The sequence below is a fragment of the Pistacia vera genome, unplaced genomic scaffold, assembly GCF_008641045.1.
Source record: "Pistacia vera cultivar Batoury unplaced genomic scaffold, PisVer_v2 Contig180, whole genome shotgun sequence".
Classification (NCBI taxonomy): Eukaryota; Viridiplantae; Streptophyta; class Magnoliopsida; order Sapindales; family Anacardiaceae; genus Pistacia; species Pistacia vera.
The window spans coordinates 950691-975041 of record NW_022195899.1 but is presented as its reverse complement, the minus strand read 5'-3'; the positions used below and the strand labels follow the sequence as shown (position 1 = coordinate 975041).

At 36.0% G+C, this 24351-nt stretch overlaps 6 protein-coding genes across 10 annotated transcripts; 2 read left to right on the top strand and 4 right to left on the bottom strand.

Moving 5' to 3' along the window:
* Positions 1-957: 957 nt before the first annotated feature.
* On the top strand, positions 958-6983 carry LOC116126571 (pentatricopeptide repeat-containing protein At2g35130). Of its 4 annotated transcripts, none has more exons than XM_031412245.1 (9): positions 964-1031; positions 1180-1299; positions 1588-1775; positions 1889-2121; positions 2332-2581; positions 2951-3096; positions 3518-3723; positions 3917-4041; positions 4335-5098. In XM_031412245.1, exons 2-9 carry the CDS (start codon positions 1274-1276, stop codon positions 4916-4918), a joined length of 1758 nt encoding a protein of 585 aa, XP_031268105.1. In that variant the 5' UTR covers positions 964-1031; positions 1180-1273; the 3' UTR covers positions 4919-5098. The 4 variants fall into 4 exon arrangements, with proteins under 4 accessions (XP_031268109.1, XP_031268105.1, XP_031268108.1 ...); XM_031412248.1 differs by lacking the exon at positions 964-1031 and adding an exon at positions 6660-6983 and having other exon boundaries at positions 1060-1299; positions 4335-4702; XM_031412246.1 differs by lacking the exon at positions 964-1031 and adding an exon at positions 6626-6983 and having other exon boundaries at positions 1061-1299; positions 4335-4668.
* Positions 6984-8339: 1356 nt separating this feature from the next.
* Positions 8340-11724, bottom strand: LOC116126583 (pentatricopeptide repeat-containing protein At4g02750). Its single transcript, XM_031412258.1, has 2 exons — positions 10019-11724; positions 8340-9768 (listed from the first exon to the last, which is right to left on the bottom strand). Exons 1-2 carry the CDS (start codon positions 11591-11593, stop codon positions 8962-8964), a joined length of 2382 nt encoding a protein of 793 aa, XP_031268118.1. The 5' UTR covers positions 11594-11724; the 3' UTR covers positions 8340-8961.
* A 520-nt stretch (positions 11725-12244) lies between these two features.
* Positions 12245-13055, bottom strand: LOC116126594 (alpha-amylase/subtilisin inhibitor-like). Its single transcript, XM_031412272.1, has one exon. It carries the CDS (start codon positions 12969-12971, stop codon positions 12387-12389), a length of 585 nt encoding a protein of 194 aa, XP_031268132.1. The 5' UTR covers positions 12972-13055; the 3' UTR covers positions 12245-12386.
* Positions 13056-13894: 839 nt separating this feature from the next.
* LOC116126587 (glycine cleavage system H protein 2, mitochondrial) lies at positions 13895-18725 on the bottom strand. The gene is made up of 3 exons (XM_031412266.1): positions 18630-18725; positions 17142-17401; positions 13895-14323 (listed from the first exon to the last, which is right to left on the bottom strand). The coding sequence occupies exons 1-3, from the start codon at positions 18712-18714 to the stop codon at positions 14195-14197; spliced, it is 474 nt and encodes a 157-aa protein (XP_031268126.1). The 5' UTR covers positions 18715-18725; the 3' UTR covers positions 13895-14194.
* On the bottom strand, positions 15691-17066 carry LOC116126518 (probable beta-1,4-xylosyltransferase IRX14; the record flags this gene model as incomplete). The annotated part of the gene is made up of 2 exons (XM_031412189.1): positions 15691-16252; positions 16591-17066. Coding segments are annotated over 2 exons (1038 nt in total), but the record flags the coding sequence as incomplete, so codon positions are not given.
* Positions 18726-19461: 736 nt separating the features above from the next.
* LOC116126582 (chaperonin 60 subunit alpha 2, chloroplastic) lies at positions 19462-24277 on the top strand. Of its 2 annotated transcripts, XM_031412256.1 has the most exons (9): positions 19462-19576; positions 19661-19850; positions 20756-20877; positions 20979-21186; positions 21278-21423; positions 22010-22316; positions 22599-22849; positions 23198-23398; positions 23673-24277. In XM_031412256.1, exons 1-9 carry the CDS (start codon positions 19523-19525, stop codon positions 23958-23960), a joined length of 1767 nt encoding a protein of 588 aa, XP_031268116.1. In that variant the 5' UTR covers positions 19462-19522; the 3' UTR covers positions 23961-24277. The 2 variants fall into 2 exon arrangements, with proteins under 2 accessions (XP_031268116.1, XP_031268117.1); XM_031412257.1 differs by lacking the exons at positions 19462-19576; positions 19661-19850 and having other exon boundaries at positions 20780-20887; positions 23673-23960.
* The last annotated feature ends 74 nt before the right edge of the window (positions 24278-24351 follow it).

Genomic DNA, 24351 nt, shown 5'->3' with positions numbered 1-24351 from the left:
TTCCTAAGACTTAAACTGGACCGAAGAAGTTGTCGGGTCTCGGTCCGATTGGCCGGTCTGGTCCAGTTATTAAAACAGAGATTGCCTCAGACAAGTACACTATAAGAATAAGCTAGCACAACTCATTTATAATTCAATTAAATCTAATTGAAAGGATCGGAGACACAAGTCTACTCCATAAACTTGAGTTTAGTAAGTACAGTTATATATAAGAATATTTCATTAATAATGTTAACCAGTGTTTTATTTTATAAGTTTATGCATAATTTTCTCGCTAAAAATTACCAATCTGTTGTTTAAAGGAAAGATTTAATCATAAAATTACAAAAAGAATTAAATTTGTAATCACATAAAAAAATATTTATTTGGAAAATACTAATCTGTTTAAAGGAAAAAAAATCATCCCATTTGGAGAAAAAAAATCCCATTGATCCAACGGTTAGCAAGGAATCGGTACCAAAGTACTACCCATCCAAGCAAAGTTTCTAACTGTCAGTGTTAGATATTTTTGAGTTCGTTATCTTCATTTTTCAACTGAACCTNTATAAGAATAAGCTAGCACAACTCATTTATAATTCAATTAAATCTAATTGAAAGGATCGGAGACACAAGTCTAGTCATAAACTTGAGTTTAGTAAGGACGGTTATCTATAAGAATATTTCATTAATAATGTTAACCAGTGTTTTATTTTATAAGTTTATGCATAATTTTGTCGCTAAAAATTACTAATCTGTTGTTTAAAGGAAAGATTTAATCATAAAATTACAAAAAGAATTAAATTTGTAATCACATAAAAAAATATTTATTTGGAAAATACTAATCTGTTTAAAGGAAAAAAAATCATCCCATTTGGAGAAAAAAAATCCCATTGATCCAACGGTTAGCAAGGAATCGGTACCAAAGTACTACCCATCCAAGCAAAGTTTCTAACTGTCAGTGTTAGATATTTTTGAGTTCGTTATCTTCATTTTTCAACTGAACCTTCTTTTCTTGGACATTAAACATTTCCCACTAACTTCTATTCCTTCATGTAAATCTCTAATCCTTTCTCTTACTTCATCTTCTTCTTCTTGCTTTATCTTCGTTTTCTACTTCTCTTTTGGTTCATTATTGTTTCTGTTATCTCTTTTAAAAGTTTACATGTTCTTTGTGTTTATGGCGTTTTTACTTTGTTCTAGGAAATGGGATTTGGTTTCAATGACATTATAAATTAAGCCCTTGTCATCAAGTGTAGGAATGGCTTTTTGTTTGTTCTTTATCACTTGAACATCAATGCTCCAGAGGTTACTAAAGAAAAGGTTTTATTTTCTTAAACATTTCACAGCATTTTAAGATTTTGGAATTCTTTTCACTGCAGAAGCTTAATGTTTAACTTCTTCTCAGTTTCATGCTTTATTTTCTGGTTACTTTTCGGCATTGCTTCATAGCTTGTTCTGTTTTTGGATTTTCGATTCCATGTGATAGCTTCTTGTATTAGAGCCAGCCTCACTTCATATGGTGACAACTACGATTATGACACATTAGGGAACTAAGCAATGCTGATGCAACTTTATATTAATTGTAAATTTGTGATTGAGCTTTTTCAGGTCGATTGTTGGAAACTCACTGAATCGTATATTGATAGAACCGAGGAGCTGCAAGAGTGATTTCAGATGCAGAGCAAACAGCAGCTCTAGTGGTGTTTCTATTCAGAAGTACAACCCAGATGGCTTTTTCATTGACAAAAATGGAAAATTGAGAAGCTTTAATCACAAAAAGCTATCTAGAAAACGATGTAAAGAAAGCTTTATACTCCTTAATGTTTGCATTCTTGTAATTGTTGATTATGTGCCCTTTTCATGTATGGCTTTCTCTGTATATGTGTTTATGGCATTGTTTTCGTTTTAGGTGGTTCGTTGAGGGGAAAAGGCTGGAAATATGGATCTGGTTTCGTTGATGGAATTTTCCCTGTGTTGAGTCCCATTGCTCAGCAAATCCTACAATTTGTACAAAAGGAAGTGAATTTTAACAATATATGTGACTCTTTTGATACTCTTCCTCCAACTCATGCCACTTGGGATGATCTTATTAATGTAGCTGTTCAACTTCGCTTGAATAAACGATGGGATCCAATCATCTTCGTAAGAAACTTATGCTGCTCTGCCTCTTATTTTAGTTTATCAAATTGACAAGAATCTTGTGATTTTTTCCAAATTTCAAAACTTTGACAAAAGCAAGAACATTATGTGTTTAACCTTTACCCATACAGTTTCAAAGCATTGAGGTTTTGTTGTGTATATTAATTTTTGGCGTATGAGTTTCAATAAGTGTAACACTATAAGCATCTCCAGATATGTGAATGGATATTGCACAGGAGCTCCTTCCAGCCGGATGTCATGTGTTTCAATTTGCTTATAGATGCTTATGGGCAAAAATCTCTCCACAAGAAGGCAGAATCCTTATATTTAGAACTTCTTGAAGCCCGATGTATCCCTACTGAAGATACTTATGCCCTTCTTATAAAGGCCTACTGCAAATCTGGGCTGCTAGAGAAAGCTGAAGCAGTCTTTTCTGAGCTGCGGAAGTATGGCCTTCCCCCAAGTATGTTTCTATTTTAATTTATCAACATTCCTTCTTTAATTCTTTGTTTCTTCAATTTCTTTTCAATGGAACATTATTGTTTAGAGGAAACTCAATAATTAAATGAATGATTTAGACTTTTCTTGTTCAAGTTTTTAACCTTAAAATGTTTCAGTATTATGAATTAGTTTTGCAAGGGGTGAGTATATTTTTGGAATCTCAATAACCTTTTTAAGAATATCTTATCAATTTCTGATCATTAAGCACTGTGTTACTCGATTTGCTACGTTAGATTTCGAATTTTTACTTCATGTTTCACATTTCATATGCTTTGATATGAGCTTTATTTATAATGCGAGTTCATAAATTAATCTTACTAGTTTTATACAGGTGCGATTGTGTATAATGCTTTTATAGATGGACTAATGAAGGGAAGAAACCCAGAGAAGGCTATAGAGATCTTTCAGAGAATGAAGCGAGATTACTGCCAGCCATCTACTGAAACTTATACAATGATGATCAACTTATACGGGAAGGTAGACAAAAGGAATGAATGAAAAAAATGTGAAACTTCAAGTGGCATAGTTGAAACAACTATTCTGTTTATATTAAGAAAAATATTAAAGCAATAAAGGGTAAAATGCAGTCTCCTGGGATATATATCATTTTCAGTCTTGATCTTACATAACTTCATGTTTATTATAAATAAAAACTTTACCCCGTATCCATTATGTCTTAGCAAAAGGTAAAAAAGAGAATGAAAAAAGGAAAAATAAAATAGAATTGATTATCGGCCGTAAGGAATCGAATGAAAATATGGTGAGAACGTTTGCATATGTATGTGTACACAGTAAATCAACTAAACCAAAATTCTTGTAACTGCCTCTAATTTTTTACATTATAATTGATTTTCTCCCAAATGATTTGATCTTTGTATGTACACATTCTGCTGTGCAGGCAAGCAAATCCTATATGGCCTTCAAGTTGTTTACTGAAATGAGAAGTCAGAAGTGTAAGCCGAATATCTGCACATATACTGCTTTAGTGAATGCATTTGCTAGGGAGGGACTATGCCAGAAGGCAGAAGAAATCTTTGAACAGCTTCAAGAAGCTGGGCTTGAGCCAGATGTTTATGTTTATAATGCGCTTATGGAAGCTTACAGGTCAATATCTTGTACAGTTACATTGTGGATCATCTTATCTGGTGAAATCTATTTTCAGTTGATGATAGCATATACCTCCGGCTTTCTGGCAAAAACTAATGTGTCCACAAACTTTTTATGGCTATCTCTCGAATAATTCCTCAAGCATATGTATGTGAGCATACAAACTTTTTTGACTCCCTTATCTGAACAGTCGTGCAGGTTATCCTAATGGCGCTGCAGAAATATTTTCACTTATGCAGCACATGGGTTGTGAACCTGATAGAGCTTCATATAATATCATGGTAGATGCATATGGTAGAGCTGGTCTTCATGAGGGTAAATACTCTTTAACTGAAAAGTGATTACCATATATTTGAATTTCCTGTCAAGCACTGCTCTTCATATATAAAATTTTCCGTGCTCAGTTGACAATTTGTGGTTCCTAAACTTAATTAAAAGGAAATATTAACAAGAGAAAAAACCTTTTTCTGCTTTACTAGAAAACTCTGACGGTATCTTCATGCTTGGAAAAAACAATATTTCTAATAAATTTCCTTTTCCATTAACATATCCTACATCTCATTTTTTAATGAGAGTTAGCTCTCCCCATTTACTTGTTTTGTGATTAGATGCACAAGCTGTATTTGAAGATATGAAGCGGCTAGGAATAAGCCCAACAATGAAATCCCACATGCTACTGTTATGTGCGTATTCAAAAACAGGCAATGTCGCCAAATGTGAAGACATCTTAAACCAGATGCACAAAGCAGGGCTCAAGCCAGACACTTTTGTAATCAATAGTATGCTGAACCTGTATGGCCGGTTGGGCCAATTTGAAAAAATGGAGGAAGCCTTAAATGCAATGGAGAAAGGACCATATGCAGCTGATATCAGCACATACAATATCTTGATCAATGTATATGGACGAGCAGGATTCATCGAGAGAATGGAAGGGCTGTTCCATTCTCTTCCTGCCAAACGTTTAACGCCTGATGTGGTGACTTGGACTTCAAGGCTTGGCGCCTATTCAAGAAAGAAATTGTACACAAGATGCTTAGAAATTTTTGAAGAAATGATTGATGCTGGCTGTTACCCAGATGGTGGAACTGCCAAAGTACTTCTCTCAGCTTGTTCAAGTGAAGATCAAATTGAGCAGGTTACAACTCTGGTTAGAACAATGCACAAAGATATGAAAACAGCCGTGCCCATCTGATAAATGTTGCATACTTAGATTATATTGTAAGTTATGTTATATTTTTTGTTGATAATCAGGCGTCAATCTAAGTATAATACCATGCATATCGTGATTTTTGTACATACAAACTGCATAATACTGCAAGAATTATGATGCTTGCAAATCCTAAGTCCTGATATAGTAGCAATTCTTGTTACATGCCTGGAGTTTCTGCACTCGAGATTACATTTGCAATCCATTTCTTAGGGGCGTTTGGATGGGGGTTATGTGGGATTACTGAGGTTAAGTCATCTTATATTACTTGATTATCATGTTTGGTTGTCAAGTAATATAAGACGACGGTAATCTTCAAATACCAATTACTATTAGTAATATTGAAGGTAATCTGATTACCTCAATTTTCTTAGGTATTCTAAGATTACCAAGGTTATCTTTTTTTGTTACAATTCTATCCCTTATTAATAAAAATTTTGGACAATAATGCCCTTATTTTTAAATTTATTTACATAAATATGACTTTTACTATTTCACCCCAATTAATTAATTTTTTGGACAAAATTACCCTTGAATTCAAAACAAACTGCAGCCCATCCAAGCCACCACCCCCACCCACCTGTCGCTGCCAGAACGGCTCAAGGAAGGTCGAAAATGGTCGCCATGCGCCGATACGAACATTTCCAACTAGATATCTTGCCGGAAATGGCCATATCCATCGATCTGGCCATCAATATAGTCATTGACGGCCAAATCTGTCACGTCTGGCCATTTCCGGCCAAATCCATGGTCTGAAATGGCCATATGGTGCACGAAGGTCATTTCCTGCCTTCCGTGCACCGTTAGGTTGCCGGTGGCCTGCGGTGGTTGTCGGCGACCGGTAGTGGCTGGGTTGGTGGGGGTGCTTTGTTGATTTTCTAAACTTTTATTATGGGGTTGTTTTTGCTAAGTTTTCAAATGTAAGGGGGTTATATAATCCAAATAATAATCACTATTAAAAAATAATATAATAATAATATTTAATTAGAGAAAAATTCAGTAATTTAAATAACATACCCACCAATTCATTCCTCCCAACCAAACATATTAATATATACCCACAAATTAACCAAACACATTTTCCCAAAGATTCCCAATAATCTTTAAGGTAATTTAACTTTCCAGTAATCTAACATTTTCTGAACCCCCTTAAAGTTATATAAATAATCTGATAGTAAAAAGGCAGTCTGAATCTTCCTAAATGTTTTAAAAGTAATCTTTTGTTTTTTAAAAAAAAAAAAATCGTTTCTTACTGCATAAATTTAATTCATGCTATATTTTTGGGTCTATATACAAGTTTTGGCTTCGTACAATTTATTACTTGGTGCACATAGCTCAGATTCTAGTTTAGTTTAGTTGCTTCATTCATTGGTAAAGTGAACTTTTGATGAAAATGAACTTCAATTTATTCGTGAAAGATAAATATTTCAACTGGGAAATTGAACAAAGAAAGTGTGAGTTTTAAGGAAACAACTTGTTCTGTACAATTCCTTCATGATATTTGGGTCCAAATGTGGTACATTCAAGACACAGCCCTTTCTTAACTGAACTGATGGGCAAAAAGCAGAGAAATATCTGTTTTTGAGGATGAGATTTACACTTGTTGATCTGAAAATGAAACAGTAGAAGAGCATTATACCGCCACTGTATTACATCTCAGCTGCCTAAATTTGCAATTATTTTGATGTATCNGTCTCTTCCTGCCAAAAGTTTAACACCTGATGTGGTGACTTGGACTTCAAGGCTTGGCGCCTATTCAAGAAAGAAATTGTACACAAGATGCTTAGAAATTTTTGAAGAAATGATTGATGCTGGCTGTTACCCAGATGGTGGAACTGCCAAAGTACTTCTCTCAGCTTGTTCAAGTGAAGATCAAATTGAGCAGGTTACAACTCTGGTTAGAACAATGCACAAAGATATGAAAACAGCCGTGCCCATCTGATAAATGTTGCATACTTAGATTAAATTGTAAGTTATGTTATATTTTTTGTTGATAATCAGGCGTCAATCTAAGTATAATACCATGCACATCGTGATTTTTGTACATACAAACTGCATAATACTTGAAGAATTATGATGCTTGCAAATCCTAAGTCCTGATATAGTAGCAATTCTTGTTACATGCCTGGAGTTTCTGTACTCGAGATTACATTTGCTATCCATTTCTTAGGGGGTGTTTGGATGGGGGTTATGTGGGATTACTGAAATTAAGTCATCTTATATTACTTGATTACCATGTTTGGTTGTCAAGTAATATAAGATGACAGTAATCTTCAAATACTAATTACTATTAATAATATTGAAGGTAATTTGATTACCTCAATTTTCTTAGGTATTCTAAGATTACCAAAGTTATCTTTTTTTGTTATAATTCTATCCCTTATTAATAAAAATTTTGGACAATAATGCCTTTATTTTTAAATTTATTTACATGAATATGACTTTTATTATTTCATCCCAATTAATTAATTTTTTGGACAAAATTACCCTTAAATTCAAAACAAATTACAGCCCACCCAAGTCACCACCTCCACCCACCTGTCGCCGTCAGAACGGCTCACGGAAGGCCGAAAATAGTCTCCGTGTGCCGATACGGCCATTTCCAACTAGATATCTTGCCGGAAATGGCCATATCCGTCAATCTGGCCATCAACGGCCATCGATCTGGCCGTTGACGGCCAAATCGGTCACGTCTGGCCATTTTCGGCCAAATCCATGGCCGGAAATGGCCATATGGCGCACGAAGGCCATTTCCTGCCTTCCGTGCGCCGTTAGGTTGCCGGCGGTGGTTGTCAGCGGCCGGTAGTGGCTAGGTTGATGGGGGTGCTTTGTTGATTTTCTAAACTTTTATTATGGGGTTGTTTTTGCTAAGTTTTCAAATGTAGGGGTGTTATATAATCCAAATAATAATCAATATTAAAAAATAATATACTAATAATATTTAATTAGAGAAAAATTCAGTAATTTAAATAATATACCCACCAATTCATTTCTCTCAACCAAACATATTAATATAACATACCCACTAATTAACCAAACACATTTTCCTAAAGATTTCCAGTAATCTTTAAGGTAATTTAACTTTCTAGTAATCCAATATTCTCTTAACCCCCTTAAAGTTATATAAATAATCTGATAGTAAAAAGGGAGTCTGAAGCTTCCTGAATGTTTTAAAAGTAATCTTTTGTTTAAAAAAAAAAAAAAAAAAAAATCGTTTCTTACTACATAAATTTAATTCATACTATATTTTTGGGTCTATGTACAAGTGTTGGCTTCGTACCATTTATTACTTGTTGCACATAGCTCAGATTCTAGTTTAGTTTAGTTGCTTCATTCATTGGTAAAGTGAACTTTTGATGAAAATGAACTTCAATTTATTCGTGAAAGATAAATATTTCAACTGGGAAATTGAACAAAGAAAGTGTGAGTTTTAAGGAAACAACTTGTTCTGTACAATTCCTTCATGATATTTGGGTCCAAATGTGGTACATTCAAGACACAGCCCTTTCTTAACTGAACTGATGGGCAAAAAGCAGAGAAATATCTGTTATTGAGGATGAGATTTACACTTGTTGATCTGAAAATGAAACAGTAGAAGAGCATTAAACCGCCACTGTATTACATCTCAGCTGCCTAAATTTGCAATTATTTTGATGTATCTACTGCTCACAGTTAATCTCCACCAAGAACATTCTATTTGAGACAATAATATTGCTCTCTGTCTCTTTCTCTGAGTGGGTAACTAATTTGAACAACGTACTTCAGTTGTTTGTCTTTTTCATTAAGTGAAGAATACATCTTCATCAATCAGAGAGAAAACATGTTCCTAGATAATGGAATAACTTTATCATTTCCTTTTATGAGCAGCAGAACCTGAAATGTCCACTTCTTTTATTTCCTTGTACAAGCCAATAAAAATTCCAACCCGTCAGAATGTAGATTTCGTTCATCTGCAAGGATTTAATAGATCCAGAGTATTCTTCATGACAGCAATTTAGAATTTTCCGCTAAAAGTAATCTCTCCACTCTCACCAGTAATCCCCACAAGAACATGAACCACCACTGAAGTGGTGAAAGCGATTATTATCCCTTAAGATTATTAACCTTCCCACAATCTTGGATATGTGCTTTATGGCATTGTGACAGTCTTCACATACACGCAAGTTTTTTATCACACGTATTGGTCTCCCAGGCGGTATAGACAGAACCCCATATGCTACAGCTAACTTTTCACTATGATACCTGAGCATATGCTCCTTTTCTTCCTCACCAACATCATGCAATACCAATTTTGTAGAGTAGACATACCCGTCAAGCTTCATTTTGAATTCCAACTCTTCCAAGTAAGCGTATATTCTATCCCTATCAGGGTGCAAAGTATCACCAACCGAAAATGTATGAATCTTATTTTGCACTTCAAGCCAGCTAAAGCCAGTTACTTTCTTAACACCTTTGTCTCTCATTTTCAATCTCATCTTACTAACATCACCCCATCTACCTGAAGCTGCATATAGGTTTGACAGAAGAACATACATCCCTGAGTTTTCAGGCTCCATTTCAAAAATCACCTGTGCAGCTTTTTCACCTAACTCAGTGTTGCCATGAATTCTGCATGCACCAAGTAAAGCACCCCATGTTGCTGCATCAGGTTCAAAAGGCATGTTTCTCATTAAGCTTTGTGCCTCATCTAGGCGCCCAGCTCGACCAAGAAGATCAACCATACAAGTATAGTGTTTGGAATTTGCTATTATTCCATAATCTTGATTCATGGAGTAAAAATATTTTGTGCCCCTCTCTACCAAGCCAGTGTGACTGCAGGCAGAAAGTACACCAACCTGCAAAACAAATGAAAAAACTAAATCTAAGAACCATTTGATATGAAAAAGATCCATATGTAAAAACAATAATATCATTTGAAGACAGTAAAAAACCTCTTCATTAAGTCACAGGTACAATAAAGCAATTAATATACTATTTATTAGCCATTCACATGAGGTCTGATGTTATTAATTAGAAAAAAAAGGGTCCAAAGTTCATAACAGAAGGCCTCAATATTATTAAGAGGCATAAGACATCAAAATTTACCATAGTGATGTCATCTGGTTTGATACCCCTTGTCTTCATTGACTCAAATAGGAGTAGAGCATCTTTTCCAAATCCATGTCTAGCATAACCAGCAATCATTGTGTTCCATGAGACAACATCCTTATCTGATATTTCTTCAAATGCATGATATGCTTCTTCTACACTTCCACACTTGCAATACATTACAAGGAGTGCATTCCCCACAAAGCAACCAGCCTCAAATCCAACCTTAACTAGCTGACCATGTAACTGCTTTCCCAATTCCAGAGCAGCAATATTCGAACATGTGCTCAAAGCACTTGTAAATGGGGACCTGTTCAATCTTTCACCATCCCTTTTCATCGCTACAAAAAGGCGCAAAGCCTCTTCACTGTAGCCACTCTGAGCATAACCAGCAATCATAGCAGCCCATGAGATAGAATCACGCCGAGTCATTCTATCAAACAAATTCCTAGCATGAGTTATCTCACCACTTTGAGCATAACCAGTGATCATTGTATTCCAAGTTGCAACGTTCTTGTTAGTCATGGCCTCAAACATTTCCCTCGCCATGACCATTCTCTTACTTTGCACATATCCCCCAATCATTGCATTCCATGTAATCACATTAGTTTCAGGCATAGCATCAAAAACTCTCTTTGCTTCATCAACCATCCCATTTTGCACATACCCTGACACCATTGTCGTCCAAGTAAACACATCCTTCACTGAAGCCTCCTCAAACAATCTTTGTGCCTCTTCCAGATAATTATTCTGAGCATAACCCGCAATCATAATATTCCATGAAACCTTATCTCTCTCTGGCATCCTATCAAAAAGCCACCAAGCCTCAACCAACTTCTTTTTCTTCACAAAACCTCCCATCAAACAATTCCAAGAAACTGCCTCCCAATCCACCTTCGACTCAAACAAGGAGCAAGCCTCCTCAATTCTCCCATTCTGTACATACGCAGCAAGCAACGCATTCCATGAAATCTCATTCTTCTTCGGCATCCTATCAAAAATGCGTCTCGCCTCATCAACATACCCATTCTGCGCATATCCCGACAACATAGAATTCCAAGAAACAACATCCCTTTTCGGCATTCTCTCAAACAAATCCCGTGCAGCACAAAGGTTCTTATACCTCACACACCCACTGATCATCACATTCCAAGAAACCAAGTCTCTTTCAGGCATTTTCTCAAACAACTCTCTTGCAAGATCAAATCTATCATTTGACAAATACCCACATATCATAGCATTATATGAAACCGAACTTCGACGCGGCATGGTGATAAACACTCTAAGAGCCGAGTCGCATCGGCCGGCACGCATGTGACTAGTTATGACCATGTTCCATTGCTTAATATCTGTGTCTCCAACGGGTTTTGGTTTGTCGTTGGTCTTGTGCTTTTGAGTCAAAATCTTCTTCGACGGATATGGATTTGTATTTGTTGATGATTTTAGCTCATTGGTGGCTTGAGTTTGGTGTGGGTTTGGATTTGTTGATGATTTTAACTCATTGATGGGTTGAGTTTGGCGTTGGAGTAGGCAATTGCCTCCTAACTGTTTCAAACGGTTACTCCCGCGCATGACTTTGCACGTTTGAATAAGTTAATTCGTATGTGTATATGTATAGGACAGTGAACACTATGAATTAGGTCTTGTGCTCGAGTCAAAATCTGCTTCGACGGATATGGATTTGTATTTGTTTGATGGGTTGAGTTTGGCGTTGGAGTAGGCAATTGCCTCATAACTGTCTCAAACATATGTGTAAGACAGTGAACAATTTAATATGAATAAGTGTTACATGCACTGACTAAATATGTAAACTAATGGATGTAGCATTAATCTTTGATTGAAATGTTATTCATTTATATATATTAAGGATTAAATGAGTTTAGTTTTTGCATATATTCATTAATTCATTTTATGATGTAATATTCTTTTAGAGCAGCGGATAACGGATTGCATCCCTGGACAGAACATGGTAGTCTTTCCACTAGTTGAAGGCATCATTTCAAGCTTGATTTAGATTATCCCTAAACCCAATATGAGTTGTAAGTTTTTCTATTTTGACTTGCCCCTGCCATGATCGAATAATAATGGATAAGAGGCTCTTGGGATTGACGTGAAGAGATAAGGATGTCTATATTTCTGAGTGCATGGATACAATTTATGCCTTCTTTTTTATCAAAAAAAGTATGAATTAAAAGTTTTTTACATATTATAAATATATTAGAATGATAAATCACGTCTATATAAAATTTAAACAATACAAGTACATATTTTTTCAGCTTGGAGGGATCCCCATTTATTAAATATTACAGTAACCACTCAATGATTACTCATTATTCGTTAAACAATATAGGAAGAATTGAATGAACTAAGCAGTCCCAGCCCTCCTGAACACAACAGGAATTGCAGGGCCATCCAGAGCAAGCAATCTCTTTTCATTCTCAATCAAAATGCCAGCAGATCCACACCTAGGCCTGCAATTTGGACAAGCCTCAGAGGGGCACCAAGCCAAGTTATATGCAGTTCCATTTCTGTCAATTCTGAAGAACCCCGCTTCCCCTCCGGTAACAATCAGTCTCCTTCTCGTCTCAGGATCTTCTTCCCCAACCCTCCAGGCTGTGGACTGAATACAAATCGTGGACGCCTGGAACGCCACCGTGAAGTCACGAGACTCCCTGATGATAGTCTCTTCAGCCTGGAATGGTGTGAAGACCAAAGGCAAACCTTGTGTGACTGAGCTGTCTTCTTGACCAACGTACAAGGGACAGGAGTTGTTGCGATTGATTAAAGTCAAACCGCTAGCGTTGTTATTGGGTAGTATTAAGTACTCCAAATAACGCTGGAGTGGCTGTCCATTAACGTCAAGCACAGGAGGGCTCGTGTTATTGTCAGATGGCTGAGCCATTGTTGATGTTATGGCTAAAACCAGGCATAACAAGCTCAATCTCGACATGGTTGATTTTCAATGTTTCTCTTTGCAAAAAAGTATAGGCGGTAGCTGGATTGATTCGAGTAATGTGATATATGTTTAATTTGGCCATGTGAGCTGCTATTTATAGGAGATTTGAGGGAATGTGAACGTGAAAGAAATTGAATTATTGATCGGCAGGTGAAATTGTTGAAGCAAAAAGTCTTAAGTATCTGATCCATTTAAGCATTACTTGTACCGTAAGAGTGTAATTAATGAGTTAAGGGTCGTATATGTACAGCGTTGAAGAAGAGAAAGTTCTTTAGAGAGAGAGATTTTCCCTTTTGTCAAAACTTCAATCAACAAAATATTTACGTGTGCCACATAAATTAACACCCTCCCTTAAGGCTTAATCTGAATTTCGACGGAACTGACACATGGTAATTTACTTCTGGAACATATTAACTCGTATACTTTTCATGCATGTATTTGCAGTCAACAAGATAAAGGGAGACAACAATAAGTTCAAAGATTAGCCATATATGTCAGCATACACATTATCATGGTTTGAATAGTTTACCGCTTACCATTTTGTCAAAACTTATAACCAAATTATTATAAACACAATAGCCTTTGGATTAAGGCAGTCTCCTACTAGACAAGGCTAGCGTTACGGTAATAGAGGTAAAGTTACCTCTGTAATGTAATATGACCGTTCTCTAATTTGGAACCCATGTAAAGTAATCAGGGTCCATACCCCGTCAGGCCCAACAGTATATTTTACGGGCCTCAGTTGTACCGGCCCAGCACTGAATATCCTCGGCCTAGTTCTCCATATTCCCTCAAGAGGTTTCAATTTTTGTTTGTCAAAATGAAACGTGTTCACTCATACTAATATATGCTTCATTCACCATAAGCAAAACAGCATTAAATAGTTAGTACTCCCATTGTCATATCATCTTTCATGATACTCACCAAAGATTGTACAAGCTGCATTTCCTAAACCATTCCAGAATTTTATCAAAAGCTTTATCAATTTCAAATTTGATGCAAATGGCTAAAATCATTTGCCAACCTCAATTGATTATCCTTAAATCTAAAGAAAAATATTCCAACAAATTCGTCGCCCATAAGAAAGTATAAGAGACATGAAATAACATAGTTGTATGAAAACCTCAAGAAAGAAATATGCACTTTTGGCTTCCCTGATAGAGCATGATCACTCTAAGCACAATATAAGCCATTCCTACATAACCAAGGTGGTCCAATTAGTGCTTCGAGTCCTCTTCTTCACAGAACTTGGAGTACTGATCTGCATCGATCAAGCTCTTCAATTCACCAGCATCATTCATCTCCACCTTAATAATCCATCCTTTATCATATGGGCTTGAGTTAACCTAAATCAAAATGTCATCAGATAATCAATATCAAACAAATTAGGAAAAAATATATTTCCTCACTGTGTTATAATCCTGAAGCCTACCTTACTATTAGAAAAAGAGAAACCATCTAGGCGAAGTAATGTTCTATATGATGGGTTAAGCCCACAATTCATGTAAAAAATTTGTTACTGTGCTTAGCTAATTACTAACTTTTAAGCAAAATATACCAAGTTCACGAATTTCTTAACATTTAATTCCAAGTTCTGCCAAATGTTGTTCTCAGAAGGATAGCTCCGACCACTGAGAACAGTTTATAAGAACCTAAAATTTGGAAGTATAATATAAGGTGAAGCTCCACAAAATAGTGACAAATCTTCCCCACCGAAGGACAAAAAGGATATCTCAACAANAATAGCATAATTTAACTTGCCACAAAGAACAAAAAACTGGCTGTTCAATGAACAAAATAACTTGTGTCTTTAAGCATCATAGCTTTGCAATTTCTATATTGAGTGTATCACGGGCAGATAGAAATTCAGTAAAAAATCAACAGACATCCTACTTGTTCTCAAATAGGCATCGGGGTATACCGTCAGATATGTGGACATGTGACTTAAGAGTGTAAAGCATTGGTTATTAGCTTCATTGATGTTACCTACCAATAAAAGGTCTGGCTCAGGATGACCTTCTAATTGTCCCAACAGGATCAACTGATGACTTCCACAACATCAAGGTGACACTCTACGGCTAAGTTATATTCCTTCCCTACCCCCACCAAGAAAAGGAAATAGAACTTATTAATCCTAAGGCAAAGAATTGAGAAACCCAATGCTTTCTATAAGAGGTAAAGATCATACATGTGCAACAAGGGGATCTAATGGCAACTGCCTCAGCTAAAGATACAATAACCTTTTCTTATTATTGAAGTTAACAAAAGAAACCAACAGTTAGGCGAGTGTGGCAAACAAGCATGGAACATGACAGATCGGAACACTATATCTTAGCCCTTGTAGAGCAATACAATTAAGATTCTACTCAAAGAATCAGCTCCATTCAGTAAACAAATCTACCACAAATTGTAACATAGGAACACTTGAGATCTACTTGATAACCAAAACCAAATTTGATTAACACCCCGTCCACCAAAATTTTTGGCTCAATGAATAGTCTGATTTTATGTCCTGTGTTTACTTTCTAGTAGACCCGGTCATCAAAGATCAAAGAAAACAAACACTGGACATCTAAAAGGATTTTGCACCACTAAGCATAAACCACATTGACTTTAATACTTATTCATGAAAATACATAAAATAATCACTTATTTCTATTAGAATCATTGGGAAGCACATATAGTGCAGTAGCAAGAACAAAAGATTGAGGACTCACCTCGGAGGGAACTTGCTATCAGCACGAGCTTCAACACGAAGCCACCAAATTAAAACTTGGCGCCCACAACTTCCAAGCGGCTCCACCACAGAATGGTCCTTCAGCAGCGATAGCGGACTCTCTATATCCTCAACCTTATCCAGTAAATCCAGATCATTCACCCACTCTAGCTTATCTTCGGTTTCTTTCCAAAGCAACCTGGAACTCAAAACAAACCCAGCCCATTCCAGCTTCCTGGGAAGCACAGTTGCCCTATCATCAATGTAAGTTGCACTTTTCCCAGCATATGGCAGGGAATTAAAAGTGTGCCAACCAACCAACTTATTGGATGCGTTACAAGCTGGTCCTTGAACAGGGACTGGTGAGCTCCCTGCACCATCCTCTTTCTCCTTTGCTGTTAGTGATGAGTCGTCTGGATCTTCTGAATGGGCAAGAATTCCAACCGAAACAGCACCAAACCATTTCACATTTTGAATTTCATCGAACAGCTCCATACTGTGCATATTACTATCATCCGCAAACATAACAATCCCATCCAGCTTCTCTTCTCTCACAACTCTGTTCCATCATAGACCTACTAAATTAATTCACATTCTAATAACATCCTAAATACTCTGCCTAAGTCAAAAGAAAACAAACTAAATACCGCAATATTGAAACAAATCATCTTGATTAAATTTCTCAACATTCATTTCCATCTGCTAGAATCCATTTTCATTTATTAATTACAGCTCTCACCCGACATAAAAACCATAAAATGCAACGTTAACTAATTCTTTTCACTCAATTTCAACAATTATTTGAGTTTAATTTTTGCATATGATTAAATTTAACACTAGCCAAGAATTAACAAGAATCAAAGCCAATATGTGAAGCAAAAAGTACTAAGAATTGACCTCAAAGCGCGGAGCCGCATCTTGGCCTCCAATTTATGTCTTTCCTCCCACGAATTGGGCATTCTTTGCTTAATTCCAACATGAACGGTCCTCAATTGAGACTTGGCAATCAAAGACGCCGTTTCGTTGGTCACTCCACCTGCCTCTACCACGATCCACACCAGATCGTACGGCACCAGCATGAGCGAGTGCATCACACCAGTCAAATGAAGCGTTTGGAATGTCCTTACATAAGTAGGAGTCACCGCAATCACTGTTCTCGGATTTTTAAATCCAAAATGAGCTCTCTGCTCTTTCTGCACTCTCTCGATTAATCTATGCGCTTTCATCACTTCCGTCGGGTTAGGGTGGGGCCACGGCCGTATCAGGATCCCATGCCGACCCACCACCACTCTCGAGTTCGTACTCGGCGTCGTTTTGTTCGCAACCGGAACTTCAACATTATTCGTAACCATCGGATTCGAAGACAGAACGGTNCAACAAATTCCAAAATAAACGACAATGGCATGAAAATAATGCAAAGTAATGTAGCACTTTCCAAGCAAACTCACCAAACCAGGGGAGCTGTTCAGCTCTTCATTCACCTCAACCACTTTTCCAGAAACAGGAGAATTAATATCACTCGTAGCCTTGACACTTTCAACTGCACCAAAACTGCCACCTTGTGATACACTAGTCCCTACTTCTGGTAATTCAACATACACAACATCACCCAAATGATCTTGAGCATGATCTGTTATACCGACTGTGGCAGAATTGCCATCAACCTTTACCCATTCATGAGAATCAGCATATTTTAGATCCTTTATAACTGCAAGAAAATTCACTTAAGTGTCAGCATATATTAGATCCAATATGACGGCAAGAAAATTTGAGAAGTCTAAGTTGACGCAAAAGAAAGCCCAAGTTGCAAAAAAATGCTATATCCAACAGAGAAAAGGTCTCCTGAATTGCAGTGGAAATTAAGATCAATAGAGTAGAATATCTTCTTTAACAAAGCCAACATAATTTATCAGAATAAAGATAGATATATTCCCAAATAACATCATTACTGAGTGGGGATCACACACAGCTAAGTCTAAAGCAGAATACACAGACGAAATGCCAATAACTTTTCATTAGAAACCATTTCTGTCATATTTTTGTTTGATAAGCATGGGAAAGCATTCAAAAGCCTCAAAATACTCCGGTCTGATCCTCACCCTAGCATCAAATAACTTCTGAAAAATACTTTACTTTATCTGTACCAATAAGCCACCACAACATTATCCCCACTGCCACGCCAATACATTACATATCAATAGCATCATGCCATTTTCAACATCAACAAACCACAATGCCTTAACCCTATAGCCACTGTCATCCTCTCCACCATAAGCAGGCTAAGTCCATCACCATTACCACCAATCATTGCAACTTCGGTGCCCACCAAACATTTTACCAACCAAAAACAATAACTCCAAAAGAAAAACACTACCACCATGCCACCAATCATTGCCATTTAGCTGGAAACCAAACATTTTAACAACCAAAACAATAAATCCTAAAAGAAAAACACTACCACCATACCACCAATCATTGCCATTTAGGTGGCCACCAAACATGTTCACAACCAAAAAAAAAAAAAACAAAAAAAAAAAAAAAAAAAAAAAAAAAACCTTTCCTTTCAGAAAGCACAAAAGAGAAGTCATAGTGCATTACACACGATCAGGAACCCATCAAAAGATCAGCAGCCATAAACAAAAAAAAAAAGAAAGGACAAAATCCTAGCAGAGAAAATCAACAGATGAATGCACGGACTCAACCTCCTCTAAACCATCAGCATTCGACAAATACAAAACTTGAATGAATCACATCACACCAACGACATAAACAAACATAACCCAGTTGCAAAAAAAATCAAATCTTTAGTCAAACAGAACGACAGATCAAACATATAAACAAAAAAATAACTAAGATCCAATTTGATCAACCAGTTTTCTCATATTCACCCTGACATGATCACTGCATTAGAAAAAAAAAGTGGAAGAGTGGTTTACTGGAAGAGAAGCCTCTGTGGAAGACAGAGATCCTGAGATAAGAAGCAGCCCTTGATGAAGCCCACAACAACCTTGAAGAAGCCATTTGTTGCGGTGTGTTTTCTTCACTTGGGTTTCAAAACACAGTCGAAACTCCTACTCTCTCTCTTTATTATAATACTATGTTGGGGGGTTGGTGGGTTTTTGTTTTTATTTATTTACTTCTTATTATTATTATAAAATTTATATTTATCTAAAACTAATAAATATTTTATAATACTTATTATACATAACCTAACCAAATATATAATATTAGTATGCATAAAGCTAGGCCAAGGTTGATAGATTTCATGTGCCAGAAAACTATAGTTTTTAAGTTGTTTAAAGCCATATAAATCCATTGCTCCAACTATAAATTCTTTTAATAGATTTTGGCATATAAAGAAGAACAAGAATAATGATAAAGAGACAAGTTCTTTTATGACATATGATATGAAGTCACATAATATGATATGAAATCCTTATATTGGTAACATCTTATAGAAAATGAATATGAAATTTAATTTTAAAATTATGTCACATTTTAGGTAAATTTATTGAGAATAATTTTAATTTAATATGAAAATGGCAGTGGGTCAATGTGTCAACAAGCCCACTTAACATGGAAGTTGGTGAGTGCTGACTCATGTTTGCCAGTTTTATATTCTTCATATGGTGTACCATGGTTGTACACAATCTCTGTTTTACCACGCTCTTCTTTCGACACGTGGTCGATAATATTTTTGTCCATATACCCCATTATTGGGCTATTTTTGTAGAAAGCTTCAATTTTTAATAATTTATAGCCCATTGTCTTCTATACAGTCTGCTCTGCTAAAACCCCTCAAAAACCTCTTTAGAAATTACATGCCCGAATGGCTCTCTCCTTTCATTCGCCAGCAGTCTTTCCTTCAATAGCTTTCTTCAGGGTAAGTATCTCTCTGTCTCTTCGTTTGTGTTTTTTTTTTTTTTTTTTTTAATGGTAACTTAGTGTTACGCGGGTGTTGTTGCAGAGGAATTTTGATGGCAAGAAGAGCGTGAGTGGTGAATTGTTATGGAGGAACCAGTCTCAGAAGATGATGAGGAAAATGGTGGTGAGAGCTGGGGTAAAGAAGATATTGTATGGCAAAGAATGTAGAGAGTCTTTACAAGCTGGAATTGATAAGCTTGCTGATGCTGTTTCTCTCACTATAGGCCCTAAAGGTATCTGAGTTTTCTTTCTTTTTCATTTTTCTCTTTGGGTTTTAATTCCTTTGTAGTTTGGGGATAAGAATTTAGAAAGCGGAACTAGTCAGTTCAGCTGGTTGGGTTTCTCGGGGTTGTACAAGAGGTCTTGAAACAATTTAAAGAGGAAAAAATGGATTTTGATAAAGAAATAGTTATTATGTGGAAGCTATGAGATAAATATTGAAGCTTTTTGATGGATGGTTGCTTATGTTATATATATGAATGAGGTGAACAATCTTTGGTAAGTGAAGGGATTAATTAATCTTAAGAAAGTAATGTTTTTCGCTGTAATTCATATGATCATTCCCTAGATTCCCCCTCCCCCCCTTTTTTGGCAAAAATCATTAAACTAGTTTGGAAAGTATCATTTGTGTTGAAATCTTTTGGAGCTTTTGACTATTTCTGTCGTCTTGCTTTTGCCTTCTAGAAATACGCTTCTATATTGTTTAGAGAGTATGCATTAAGTGTCAGCAGTCCTCACTGATCTAGAGAAAGTAAGTTTTCTTATAGATGCTTACGTTTATTTGCCTCTTATTTTGAAGTATAAAAGTGCACAGATTATTTTAATTCATATCTTTGTTGTTTGTGTAATTTGGTTAAATGTATGAATACACCGGAGTCAATGGTAGGCCATAAGATATGTGCATGTATAATTTTATCTTTTGTGCATCTTAATTCTGGAAGCATAACTCCACAAAGTTTCTTAAGGCTATGCATGTTTGCCCTTTGTTACATTGCAATATGACATATGCTTTACAATAATAGATGATAGTGACTTGAAATAGCTTCTTTTTTGGGGTAGGAGTTAGATTTAAGAATTAATAAACATGGAAGCTCTTCTTTGATGCAAGTTGTTAATATGTTTAAGATAAAACATGCAGGAAGAAATGTTATACTTTCTGAGTCCGGGGCACTGAAAGTAATTAATGATGGAGTTACAATTGCCCGAGCCATAGAACTTTCAGATACAATCGAGAATGCTGGAGCAATGCTAATGCAAGAGGTTATTCATGGTTGCTAAATAATTCTATCCCCTAAGCTCTTACTGAATTTTATAGGGCATAAATATTTGTAAGGTGTGAATGTTGAGTACCCTACTTGCAGGTTGCAAGTAAAACGAATGATTTGGCTGGTGATGGTACCACAACTGCAGTAATAGTGGCTCGAGAAATGATCAAATCTGGGTTGTTGGCAGTTTCTTTTGGAGCTAACCCCATTTCTATGAAGAAAGGAATGGATAAGACTGTTAAAGAATTGGTCAAGGTTTTGAAGAATAAAAGTTTTCCTGTAAAAGGAAGGGATGATATAAAAGGTTCTTTCTTAGCCTTGTCCATATTTTGATTAAAAAGTTGTTTCTGATTAAGAATGAAAATATTGAAAATTGAAAGTCTTCATTTTTGCAGCTGTTGCTTCAATCTCTGCTGGAAATGATGAGTTTGTTGGTAACTTGATTGCTGAAGCTATAGAGAAGATTGGCCCTGACGGAGTGATTTCTATGGAATCATCCTCGACATTTGAGACCTCAGTGATAGTTGAAGAAGGAATGAAGGTGAATCAGATTTTTCTGATCTGGATTCTTTGATATAAATTATTATAAATTACTGCTCTGTGGGGAATAAGGGCATGACTTGGTTGATCTATCAACTTCTGTCACAGTCCATGCCGGAAACTTTTCTAAAACTTTTAGATAAAATTTCATTTCTTGTTTATTTATTTATTTATTTTTTTTAACAACCAAAATGTAGTTCAATATTAGAAGAATGGAATATTTTTATTGTAAGAATAGTATTGGTTGGCATTTTGTTGAAATTGGAACGTAATATGATTTATTTAGTTTTGTTAATAAAGATTGTGAGGATGATCTGTGTGACTGTTGCTAACCTAATGTGGACAATCTTTTATTTTACATTTTTACTTATCCTTAAACTATTTTTTTTTTAACTTCTAACAAAACCCAGTAGAAAGTTTTACCAATACTCTGAACGGTTAGGATCTTCCAGCTCCACTGAGATGCTTGAACTGTGGTTTTGCATATTTGCATTAATGTCAGATAATACCTTATTACTATGCTTGTCTAAACTTTTGTGTATTCTTATGTGTTCTATAAATTGAATCAAGGTTTTTCTTGTCTACAGATTGATAAGGGTTATATGTCACCCCATTTCATCACAAACCAGGATAAATCTCTTGTGGAGTTTGACAATGCTAAAGTCCTGATAACTGATCAAAAAATTTCAACTGTGAAAGAAATAGTTCCTTTACTAGAAAAGACCACCCAATTGAGTGTCCCACTTCTAATCATTGCTGAAGATATCTCAAGGCAAGTGCTGGAAACACTAGTGGTGAACAAAATGCGAGGTTTACTTAATGTTGCTGTAGTCAAATGTCCAGGATTTGGAGAGGGAAAGAAAGCTCTGTTGCAAGATATTGCCCTTATGACAGGTGAATTTACATATGGCATTCTAAGTTTCCAACTTAAAATGGTTTCCTTTCATGTGTTTGGAATGTGATAAAATGGCACAATAGAAGCCGTTCCATCACACTAATATGCAGTGGTGTAATTTAAGCTTTCTTGTTTTCTTCTTTCTGCAAATTGAGCATTACTTTCTTGTATGCTCAATAAGAATGTATGATATGTTATTGCATTGTCATACAAACTGTTCTTCCTCATAACGGACCAAATTCTTCTATGTTTTCTGATAGGAATCATTTTTGTATGATCAGGTGCCGATTTTCTTTCTGGAGATTTGGGCCTGACCCTTGAAGGTGCAACCTCTGATCAGCTTGGCATTGCAAGAAAAGTAACCATAACAAGTAATTCAACAACCATTGTAGCTGACCATTCTACAAAAGCTGAAATTCAGGCAAGAATTTTGCAGATAAAGAAGGACCTAGCTGAAACAGATAGTTCATATCTGTCAAGAAAGCTCTCAGAAAGAATCGCTAAGCTCTCTGGAGGTGTGGCTGTAATTAAGGTCTGGAATATAATAAAAAAATTGAATTGACATCTTCTTATCAAATCTATGCATCATTTAGATGCCTCTAATTCAAAACCTTTGTGCCAAAAAAGATCTATGCATTGCTATTTTTGGAGCTATTAGGAATTTTACTTGATACATTGGCCATCCTTAAAGGGCCTGTTAACAACTGTGAATAAGATTCTAATTCATTCTTATTTAAACCATCAAAGCATTGTCCAAATTACTCAAGGTTTTCTTTCTTATGTCTCACATGTTGGAATTCTGAAAGGGTTCAAAAACCAACCTTCTGTGTCTTGTTTCTTTGTCTACCTTCTTAATTGAGCAATGTGTAATTTAAACCAGGTAGGAGCACACACTGAGGTGGAACTTGAAGATCGAAAACTCAGAATTGAGGATGCAAAGAATGCAACATTTGCTGCCATGGATGAAGGCATAGTGCCTGGTGGTGGTGCGACATATGTACATTTATCCAACCAGATTCCTATGATAAAAAATTCTATGGAAGATCCAGATGAACAGATTGGTGCTGATGTTGTAGCAAAGGTGTGCTGTTAAGTGGATTTCACATTTCTTAGTAGACATTTTCTTCACTATTTTATACAAGCAAATATCAAACAAATCAGATCCCCATATGAGGTCTTTCCTTTCTTGAAACAAAGTTATTAATATTGTTTTGTTGATCATAATTGGTTATTGTAGTAGTTCCTTGATGACTAAAACGGTTTATTATTTACTAAAACAAGAAAACCCTGTTTTTTAGACCTTATTGTTGAAGGCAAATCCTTTTTCACAAAAGTTTGTCAATGATGATTTGCAGGCACTTATTGTACCTGCAATGTCAATCGCAACTAATGCAGGAGTTGATGGAACAATTGTTGTGGAGAAGACTCGAACTTGTGATTGGCGAATTGGGTACAATGCAATGACAGGAAGATATGAAGATCTTCTGGATGCCGGAGTAGTAGATCCTTGTCGGGTTTCAAGATGTGCACTTCAAAATGCAGTTTCCATCGCATCAGTAGTCCTTACAACTCAAGCTGTGTTGGTAGAGAAAACAAAGAAGCCAAAGCCACCTGTTCCTCATGTTCCAGGGATTAGTCCTTAGGGAAAGAAGAAACGGATAAGTCAGAAAGCCCAGTTCAAAGCCAAGATCGTTACAATGAATTAACGGAGCCATGTCTTTGCATTGGCTGGAAAGAGTGCTTCTGCATTTAAGTTGCTTGTGTGTGGACCTTAGAAGTGATTAACTGTGAAAGAAGATTTTTGAGTTTAAGCTGTAGAATGGAGGGGAGCATTTAGTTTCCATACAGAGAGTTGGATGGAGTTTTCATTTGTTTGGGAATTGATTTTTTATTTATTTATGTAAATATAGTTTACACAAACAATTTTTTTTCCTTAAATTCACAAAAAAGTTACAATATGTTTCAGGAAATTTTTCCAATTTTATGGTTTCGAAACTGTTAACTTCTTGAATTCCAAGGCTTCGACATATGACA